This window comes from Embiotoca jacksoni, unplaced genomic scaffold (assembly GCF_022577435.1).
Source record: "Embiotoca jacksoni isolate LCO1_2020_lvr unplaced genomic scaffold, fEmbJac1.0.p SCAF_13, whole genome shotgun sequence".
In the NCBI taxonomy this organism is placed as follows: domain Eukaryota; kingdom Metazoa; phylum Chordata; class Actinopteri; family Embiotocidae; genus Embiotoca; species Embiotoca jacksoni.
The window spans coordinates 16,195,295-16,205,675 of record NW_027185263.1 but is presented as its reverse complement, the minus strand read 5'-3'; the positions used below and the strand labels follow the sequence as shown (position 1 = coordinate 16,205,675).

Here is a 10,381-nt window from a genome sequence, read left to right as displayed (position 1 = left end):
TTAGATTTATACCCGTTAGGTAAATTTGGCATTTTGATTACAAAAAAGAACAGAACCAGAATCCATAAAATTACAACCATTCAATGTAGATTTAATTTACAAGATTGTGACATTATTCTCTTGAATTATGTAACTTTCACATGAAAAAACTTTTTATTTTGAAAAAAGTTCTCAAAATGGTATGTTGTGGTGTGTTATTTTTTACATTAAAAACAACAGCAATGATAGTATAAATACATAAAAGTGATCAAGGAATGTCACTGTTTTACTTGGCACTTCAACAATCTAAAAACACTGATGGCTTCAGTCAATCTCCATCAATGTCTGTCGATCTAAACCTCAACCAATCAGCGGCTTCACACTAACAGTCTGTGAGGAAGTCCTCACTTGCATTATGAAGTCTCCGCTTGACCTTTTCGTACTTGTTTTTCCTGTTACTGGACGTCTCAGGTCGTAAAAGAAAAGAAGAGCTGAAACTCAAATCAGCGGCCACCTTTTTTCTGTCCTTCTCCGGTTTATGAGCCGCAAATTCAACCGTCTTGGTCAATGATTTCCCCTCAAGCGAAACGTTATCGGAGTCTTTCAGTTTTTTCTTCTTTTTCTTGTCTCTTCCATCATTTCCAGGTGTCTCTGAAGTCAGTGAAGCGAGGTGAACCGGTGTTTCCTGGGTGGCTCGGTCATTCGATGCACAGCTATCTTTAGATATTTCATGGCTGTGACCATGGTTGCCCTTTGAAACCACATTTTGGTCCTTTTTCTTTGGTGAACGTGAGCTACAGGTATTCAATGAGGGATTTTCTGATTCCTCTTCAGTCACAGCTGCTGAAACCTCTTGTGCACCTTTCTTCTTCTTCTTCTTCTTCAGCACCACAGCCTCGTCAAAACATCCCACCTCAGTCACACCTTCCGATCTTTCCACCGACTCGTCTTCGTTTCTCATCCATTTCTTTTTTCTCTTGACCCCCGTTTCATCTAGAGTCCCCTGAAATGTTTTGTGAGGTTCCTTGTGATCTTTTTCCGCGCTCTCCTGCACAGCTGACCTCTTCTTTTTCTTTTTCTTGACCCCATCATTAGATTGCTTCAAACTTCCGGCGAGTTCTGCTGATTCGCAGACGGCGGTCGTTTCTGCCTCCCAGACACGAGCGGTCGCAGATTGCGAAGCAGAAAGTTGTTCCTCGTGTGTCTGAGCAGCTTTTTCCTTTGCATCAGCAACGAGGAAGGAAGAAGTCCTCTTCTTTTCCTTTTTCCGCACAGACACCGAGCCATCCGTTTGTGCCACAGTGTCATCGGAGGTATTCATGCTGGATGCTTCTCTCATTTTCTTTTTCTTCTTTTTCACCAATTCAGCATCTTGGACTTCCAGAGCCTCTGTTGGTTTCTCTGTATTATCAGCATTTTCTTCTTCCTCAGGAGTGTGTGAGATATCTACCTGCTCACAGAAACGTTTCCTCCTCTTCTTTTTAATAGACGATCCGGTACTTCCTGTAGAGGATAAACCGTCTCTCAAAAAGCTCACCTCTTCTCCAACTGGAGCTTCACCATTCGAATGCTTCTTTTTCTGCTTTTTTCTTTTAACATAAGTGGATTCTAATGTTTGCGGAGAAGCTTCAGTATTTTCAGCACAATTTGTTTCCTCTAACTGTTCTGATGACTTTTCATCTGAAGTCATATTTTTCCTTTTCTTCTTCTTCTTGATCTCGCTATCATCATTTGGAGGTTCGGCAGTTGTTTTGGACTCGATCTCCTCAACCTCCTCTTCAACATCTTGTTCCCTTTTCTTCTTCTTCTTCTTCTTCTTCTTCTTCTTGATCTCGCTATCATCATTTGGAAGTTCGGCAGCTGCTTTGGACTCGATCTCCTCAACCTCCTCTTCAACATCTTGTTTCCTTTTCTTCTTCTTCTTCTTGATCTCGCTATCATCATTTGGAAGTTCGGCAGCTTCGTTGGACTCTACCTCCTCTTCAACATCTCTTTTCCTCTTTTTCTTCTTCTTCTCCACGTTGCAGCTCACTACAGACCCAGAATCCTCTGCTGCTCTCACATTGGATTCTAAACGTCCATCCACTTCCTGTCCAACGTCTTCAGCTGCCAACTTATTCTTTCTGATCTTCTGTTTTGAATCAGGAATCTCCGTCTCCTCCCGCCCCACCATGTCGCCATGTGACAAGCTTTCCGTCCAACTGTTTTCATGAAGCTCCGGCTCACCGACGGCCTGCGACAGACTGGGAGTCTCCTCCACCTCTGTGATTCCCATGTCTACAGACATTGGAGCATGCCGACCTTTTTGCTCTTCCTGCCTCTCGCCTTTTCCTTCGTCTATACTTTCATGTTCTCCTCTGTGCTTTTTCTTTTCCTTCCTCTTCTTCTTGACTCTGCTTTCATTGCATGACGTATCATTACTAATGTCATTCTGCAGGACATTTTGTCCGTCAGGGTCACACTCTCCCCGTCCTGTCAGGGACAGGTCGTCTGCTTGAGGCTCTGTTACACTACCAGATGCTTCTCTGCTCTTTTGTTTGGACCCCTTCAGACTTCCCTCACAAACTGTAGCATCGCTGTCATCGCACAGCTCGTCCTCCTTTTCTTTCCCCTCATAAATAAGCTTCATCTTTCCTCTGGTAAGAGGTCTGTTTGTCTTTGGTGTTTTAGTTAGGGTAACGGCGCTTGTGTGTCTTGTCACACGTCTATCGCTCATCTCTTGAGCTTGTCCAGGAGAACCTCCGTCGTCAGAGCTCCACGTATCTGAACACGGTGGAAGTCTCAATGAGGGTCTTTTATGTGACCTGTTCGGTTGTCCTCTTTGTGGCGTCTCATGTCCAGCGATACGAGGACTCTGTCTCTGTTGTTTTACTTGGCCGTTTCTCTCCTTTGGTTGCTGTTGTTGCTTCCAAAGGTGTGAGCGCTTTGGTTTCAAGGAGACCACAAAACGTGTCCTGTCCTGTCAAGAGACACACAGATTATAGTCATGTTCACAACTCATAAAGCGCTCTGACGTTTGTTATTCCTGCTCGTAACAAGCTGCTTACCACCACTTTGATGTTCTCCGCTTCTGACTGTTCTTCTTCTCTACAACAGAAGAAACGTTTTTATTACCAACTCACCAATTAAACTTCATTCGTGTCAAAGTATGCGACTGACAAGCTGATAATAAGGCAGCAAATTCAGTACCAGTCCCCAAAGTGTGGACACACCTACTTGTTCAAAGCTTTTTCATAAAACTGGTATTAGCATGAAAAGAGATACTGCGGCTAACAATTGGATAAAAAAAAAAAAAAAGTAGCGGCCCTGCAATCGATACCTGAGGAACATAACAAGGTTTGTTTTTTATAGGTTTTGGAGCTATTACCACCACAAAGAACGATCTACCAGAAAGAAAAGAGGCAAACCAGTTAAAACTGTCCGATGTGACTGCTCAATATATTTAAAATATCTTTACGAGAATGCTGAAAACCACGTAGAAACATTTCTAAACCACGTGTTTATCAAGAAAACTATTGAATCGTATATAAATAAACATGGCAGACTATTCTCTCGTTCCTGGTTACGTAACTCTAAATAAGCATGTTTTTCCGAACTTACTCCGACATTGGAGACAAACTCTGGCCATCCATATCAACTGTTGAAGATAAGCCCTCATTTACGTCTTCTTGGAAGCTCTTCATCAGCTCTTGGACGCGTGTAAAGAAACCTCCCATCGCACAGTTCTGGAACAAAATAACAGACATCAGCTCGAAAGAACATTTGTGAGAATTTGGTGACGTTACACACCAACAACAAGAAAACAAAGAGTATAAACGCTGGTTATCCTTACATGCAGTGCTGTGTTCTGCTTGTTGTTTAAACGGGTGCTCCTGATCGGACCCTTCCTCTCTTTGAGGAAACAGAAACTGTGCTGAGGAAGACTGTACATCTTGTACTTCTTCTTTCGGCCTCTTTCGTCACAGGACGCAGACGACGAAGAGTCATCCTCTCTTTCTTCTGGACCTCTAAGGGACGTGGAGTCTGACCTTAATCTGGAGGGTCGACGTCTTCCCGACCTCGCAGGCTGAGCTGCAGGTTTCTGAGTGATGAACAGGCTGTCCCCTGAATCACTACACACACACACACACACACACACACACACACACACACACACACGTGTTAGAAGTCAGACTGGAGCAGCTTCATACTGCTGCTACAGAAGAAGCTCTACCATCAGATCCATTTCTCACCCGTCTGCTCCAGCGGGGTCTTCGGATAGTTTCATCTCATCCGTTTTGTCCCAGGATTCAAAATACCGCGATAACTTCTCCCACAATCACTACGAAAGTTTTTTTCCAGCACAACGTGGGCACGAGTTCACATAAACCGAGTCCACGTTAGAGACGGACGCACTTTTATCATCGTGTACTCTGCAAAACAAAGTGGTATGGCGACATACAGGAAGAGATGGTTGATGCCTTTAAAAAAAAAAAACCAAGATGAATTAAACACCTTAATAATGTCGTATAACAACCTACAGTTTCACCAAAACAGCGAATAAAACAATAGTCGAGACTACTCGCATGGATTCAAATCAACCAGGAAGTTAACCAGGACGTACTAAATACGTCACCAACGTGACGAATCATGTGACCAATCGCCAAAGAGGAGGCAGAATTCACTAAAAGAAACAAGAGGGTTCACTGTTTGTACTTCCGGTTTCGACTACACCGACGTCACTATTATGATAAATACTAGAAATTAAACAAATTTAAGCTAACATTGGAATCATGTTTTCCACAAATTATTTTAATATTAGTAACAGTCAAAATTGACGATTTGTTGGATGTATATTGTGAAATATTATTGTTTTAAAATAGAGATAAATTCAAATTTACAAAATTAAGATATGTTATAGACGGTGGCTAATATCCCACACTACAATTGCACATTCTTCTTCTTCTTCTTCTTCTTGTCATTGTTGTTGTTATTTAAATTTTTCATTATGATTAAAACAAGGAAATGCTGTCTGCTGTGTGAATATATCCAACGCGGAATAATATATTATTAGAGTTATTATTACCAGTGAACAACATTTATGAATATCACTGTAATTTCCTGTCCTAAATTGGCTGTAGTGGTGAAGAAACTCCTCCAGGGAGAGAAACTATCTTGTTGTTATTTATTCTTTGGTTGTACTTTAACCGTAAATGCGACTTTTCCTTCACGGCTACCAGCCACACAGCACATTCACCCTCAACCAGAGCCATGGCTGACATCAGCAAGACCGAAAAGGTTCAGCTGCACACCCCAGACCTGGAGGAGCTGCGCGCCGGTAAGCACTTCCGCTCCGAGATAAAAAAACAAAACAAAACAAAAACAAAGTGTCACAGGCGTGTTTATGATAGAGGATGTTCATATGAAAACATTACTGCTGGTTGGTTGCAGTACTGCAAGGAGGACTGGAAACCAACTTTGCAGAAGTTCAGGTGAGTGTTGTGGAGTGTCCAGATCTCACCAAGGAACCCTTCCAGTTTCCTGTCAAAGGTAAGAACCTGTCCTGGACACTTCACGCATATCTCCGAGCCACAGAGTCCAACAGTCAATTTGAAGCACTGTTAAACATGCACATAGAGTATAGTTGAAGTTCCTTTGCAGATTTGGGATTTAAACACTTACACAACATTGCATGTATGCATTATTGCATCTTTGCCAGGTCAGTGTCATCCTTCTCTTAAAGTCTCCCCTGTTCTCGTGCTGCAGGCTTGTGTGGAAACCCTCGAATCACTGATGTTGGTGGTGTACCATATCTGGTCCCTTTGGTTCAAAAGCACAAGGTAGTTTTTTTTTTATGAATCTATATTGCGTGGAGATATAGTGAAGGGGTTTAGTAAAATGTTGTCCCTCCTCCTTCCAGGAATACAACATGAACACTGTGTCAAAGGAGCTGGAGCTGCCGGGAGCTTTCATCCTCGGTGCAGCGGCTGCCCCCTCCAGAATTGTTGGAATGAATGCAGAGGTGAATTAGCTTTACGACCAACATTACTACTGCTACTGCCATTACTACTACCACTACTACTACTGGTCTTCACTTATAGCACAGCTTAACTGAAAACCATACGAGCAGTTTGGGTGCAATGTTTGCAGCTCTGCAAATTATTCCCCTTTATTCCTGTGAGACTATTTACACTTTATTACACAACAGCCTGTGTACACGCAGCCACTGCTGGACTGAAGAGAGTAAGACCTGCAAATCATCCAGACTAGAAATTTACTCTTTTTTTTTTCACCTTCATGTCTGATCAGAAAGTTGAAAAAGCTCGTTGTCTGGAGTTTATGAATGTATCTAACCGATCTGCTCACCTGGCAAACAGGAGTTATGTTGCACTGCTGTGAAACAGCTGATGATATTCTGGCAGGAAACGCAGGCAATGATGTGAAGTGTTGGGGAAGAAGGATGAAAAACATCGACTTTCTGTTCAAGCAAGAATGGAATTTAAAATTCTGCTCCTGAAATACAAAGCTCTTAATAATCAAGCTCCATCTTATATTGAAGATTTCTTGGTAACTTATAGTCCCATTAGAAAGCGAAGCTCTCAGAGAACCGTAACTATGCCATAGTTACGGTTCTGAGCGTTTCCAGGAGCTGAATGTGGGGCAGAGCCTTTAGCGATCAGGCTGCTTTACTTTGGAACAAACTCCCAGTTTGGGTTCAGGAGGCAGACGACTTCTCTGCTTTCAATAACTTTGCTTTTAATAACGCTTACAATCAGGGCAGGCAACAATGAGCTTGAACTATCCCCTTTCTACGCTCTCTCTCTCTCTCTCTCTCCATGTATTTGTCACTACTTAATGTTGTTTTAACAGCCCCTTTAACACCAACATTTGCTGGTATTGAAATGTAACATTACTAGTTTAAGGCAGTTGTCTGCTATTATTCTGCAATCACTGCAATAGATGCACTGTTTTATTTAATATTTCCTTGGCATTGATATTTTAATATAATTTTTGTTTTCAATGAGCTTGTTCTTTGTGTTTTCAAAGTGTATTGGGACCAGGGTTTACAGATTCCAACAAACTAAATGTGGGACAGGGAGAATATTTGTGTGGGACAGGGAGAATATTTGTGTGGGACAATGTGAGACACGTTAACAATGCTGACAGGTTGTCTATAATTTTGATAGAAAATCAACACGCACAATATCCTATCCAGGTTGCAGGTTAGGCCTTTAGCATGTGAAGGCCTACTCCCCCCATGACGTGAGCTTTAAACTACCACAGTCTGTTCACCCGTTTGACTGCGAGTGCCGCACAGTGTGGAGTTTTCTGTCTGTCAGTCATCTTTGAATGCTCTGACATGTATTCCCAAAAAAGCCAAAAACCTCTCTGAGAATCACCATCCACTGACTTCCCACTGTTATAAGTAGTCTCCAGAGCTTGTTGTAGCTGTACGTCCTTTTCTTTGTGCTCATTTCCATCATATTCTGCTGAAAATCTGCAAAGCTCGCAACTTTGTGGTGACTTGCATTTTTCCCTGCTGGGCATAGTTGTCAACAAAGATGGTGGCAGAATAACCTGTACTTGAGCCACATGTGCAGTTTGATTGACATAAAAAAAAGCCCATCTCTGCTTTCTTCATTGACTTTGGACAAAAGACACATTTTAGAAAACCACCTGCAGTGTTGGGATCATGTTCCAATGTGATTTGTCTGTTAATGATAAATTCTATCAAAACGAATTGAAAAACATCCCCTCTGTTTGTAAGCTGTTAAAGTCACTGATCTACCTGTTGAGGCTGGATACAAATCAGAGCATCCACTGAAAGTAAAGTAGCTCTCAGAAAAACCTGAAGAGTAGTTTGTAATTCAGAAGTTGATGGAATAATTCTTGTCATCCCCAGCTGATGCCTCTGGTTCTGACCGAGGCGGAGGGAAGGCAGGCGGTGAACAGCAGCTACTTCTCCTCCATCAATCCAGCCGACGGCCGGTGTCTGCAAGAAAAATACAGCGACAAATTCTCCGACTGCAACTTCGGTCTGCTGGGCAATCTGTACGCCTGTGAGGGGAAGCCAGGGAAGGTAATCAATCATATCTGATCAGTCTGGATCTGCAGCTGTTTGCCTTGGAGAGGGATGGATGGTGCGCGTTTAAAAACACATTTTTACTTTGGTTTATGGAAAGTAATGAACATCAGGTTATATATTCACTTCAACACGATTATCTCCTGGTTAATAATATTCCTAAAGCTGCTGCGTATGAAGTTTAGCCCCACCGCATGTTTGGAAGAATAAACATTAACACGAAGACAGGGACGTCCCTCACATGTCCACCTCTGCAGGTCATAGAGGTGAGAGCCAAGAGGAGGACGGGAAGCCACAGTCTGGTGACGGCTTTGAGGACGACTCTCGAAGGTCACTACCCCGATAAAAGCCTGGCTCTAGGAGGCACCTTCGTCATCCAGAAAGGGAAGGCTAAAATCCACATCATGGTAACTACTGGACCTGACACTTTATTGGCAAATATCAACAGTCATACGCACTGATTCATTTCCTCGTTTTGGCTCATGAACAGCCGAGAGAGTTCTCCGTCTGCCCCCTCAACACCAACGATGACGTCAACGATTGGCTCAAGCACTTCGAGGTCAGCGCTCCGCTCATCTGCCAGTCGGTGCTCGTATCCAAAGACCCAGTGAGTAAAACCAACACGTTCTCATCCCCGCTCGTGGTTTTCAAGCTCCTCTCAGGCTGCTCTGTTAAGTCCATTTCCTCGCTGTGTATCCAGGGTCTGGACCTGCGCGTGGAGCACACTCACTGCTTCAGCCACCACGGAGAAGGAGGCCACTACTACATCGACACCACGCCCGACAGCGTGGAGTACCTGGGATACTTCGTGCCCGCTGAGTTCGTCTATCGCATCGACAGGCCCAGAGAGACCCACGTAGTCGGACGAGATTGAAAAAAACAGAATAAAACAATAATAAATGTGCAGCACAACATCTTTTGATAATCTAAATCAAGCAGGCAGAATGTGATTTCTATTAGTTAAAATCATTTCTGCTTGTTTTAAATCATTTTTCATATCTTATGTCACTTTTCTTACATATAGATCAAATACAGTTGAAGTAATAAAATTAATAAGTGCCACAGAAGTGATGTGGATCGTCTTGGCTGGCTTTGATTGGACGTAGAAAGTTTTGTTACCTCTAAAAAAGCAATTTGTTTGGGGGCTTGAAATGTATACGTGTGTTAGAAAAATTACTCAGAGGCTGTATTCAGAATGTAATTAAGAAATTGTGCCAGAAGTAAAGTCAGTGTGCTGTTTGGACAGAGAAAACTCATTGTTGAAAGATCTCTGTGGCCCATCTACCCACACAGAGTTACCGTTCATTTGTCTGATCAGGCAGCTACTCCGTGGTGCAGTGATCAGCAAAGACCTTCAGGTCAACTGGAGTCCGTCTGTGTGGAGTTTACATGTTCTCCTTGTGCCTGTGTGGGTTCTCTTCGGTTCCTCAGTCGTCCTCCCACAGTTCAGTTGCATGTTAGGTTGATCGGTGATTCTCATTTAGCCATAGATTAACTGTAAGCATTGATGGTTCTGTCTTTCTGTGATGGACTGGCGACTGCCACTATAGGTGAGTATAGATATGGGATGGATGAATGATTATGTGCATATGTGCTTAAATGAGATCAACATAATATCTGTCTCACTGTTGCACTTGTTGTGGTGGGATTTAGGCATCCCAATCAGCCAGAAGTGAAAACACCTGGACTCTTACCAAGGTAATTTATATATACTGTACAGTATGTTCAATAGAGGCTGTAAGTGTATGAGTGCGCCTGTAACCCCCATTGGGGTTTGGTTTTAAAACTAGACTCAATTTCTTTGTTTCAAAACAGCATTGTTTTTTTTTTTAAAGCTCGACACCGTGTTACGTTTTCCACACATAAAAATGAATACCTCCACTGGTGGAAGGGTGTATGACAAGTGAACTGCGGTATTTAAGGCTCATTCACAAACCCACATATTTATCATCCAGACTTTCAGTTAATTTTGTTGCAAAAGCAGTATGAACAAATTACATGTTCAAGCAATTACACATTTACAGTAGGTTGTAGAAAACCAACTTTGTGATTCAGCAACATGAGCTATGGGCCTAAGTGGGTTTGTAACAGAAAGTTATTTAAAAATGAAAATGAAAGATCATTGAAATGTATTATTAGGATAGTAAACTAAAAGAGAAGCCAGTGAGATATCTATATATAAAACTATGTTTGTTTTAACTGCTATTTACCTTTTTTTCATTAAATATGTAATAATTTTAGGTTATTAATCTCTATTAATCTATATTTCCAATATAAAAATCAATCAATCAATCAAATACCTTTATTTTGTATTATTTAATTACACTAGAAACCACATTA

At 42.1% G+C, this 10,381-nt stretch overlaps 2 protein-coding genes across 2 annotated transcripts; one reads left to right on the top strand and one right to left on the bottom strand.

Annotated features, from left to right (window-relative positions):
- Positions 1-75: 75 nt before the first annotated feature.
- Positions 76-4,571, bottom strand: LOC138196650 (uncharacterized). The gene is made up of 5 exons (XM_069146918.1): positions 4,212-4,571; positions 3,812-4,091; positions 3,580-3,704; positions 3,027-3,066; positions 76-2,938 (listed from the first exon to the last, which is right to left on the bottom strand). The coding sequence occupies exons 1-5, from the start codon at positions 4,244-4,246 to the stop codon at positions 362-364; spliced, it is 3,057 nt and encodes a 1,018-aa protein (XP_069003019.1). The 5' UTR covers positions 4,247-4,571; the 3' UTR covers positions 76-361.
- Positions 4,572-5,168: 597 nt separating this feature from the next.
- On the top strand, positions 5,169-10,329 carry cunh11orf54 (chromosome unknown C11orf54 homolog). Its single transcript, XM_069146917.1, has 8 exons — positions 5,169-5,296; positions 5,410-5,508; positions 5,725-5,798; positions 5,879-5,980; positions 7,862-8,038; positions 8,299-8,448; positions 8,532-8,648; positions 8,742-10,329. The coding sequence occupies exons 1-8, from the start codon at positions 5,230-5,232 to the stop codon at positions 8,913-8,915; spliced, it is 960 nt and encodes a 319-aa protein (XP_069003018.1). The 5' UTR covers positions 5,169-5,229; the 3' UTR covers positions 8,916-10,329.
- Positions 10,330-10,381: the final 52 nt, after the last annotated feature.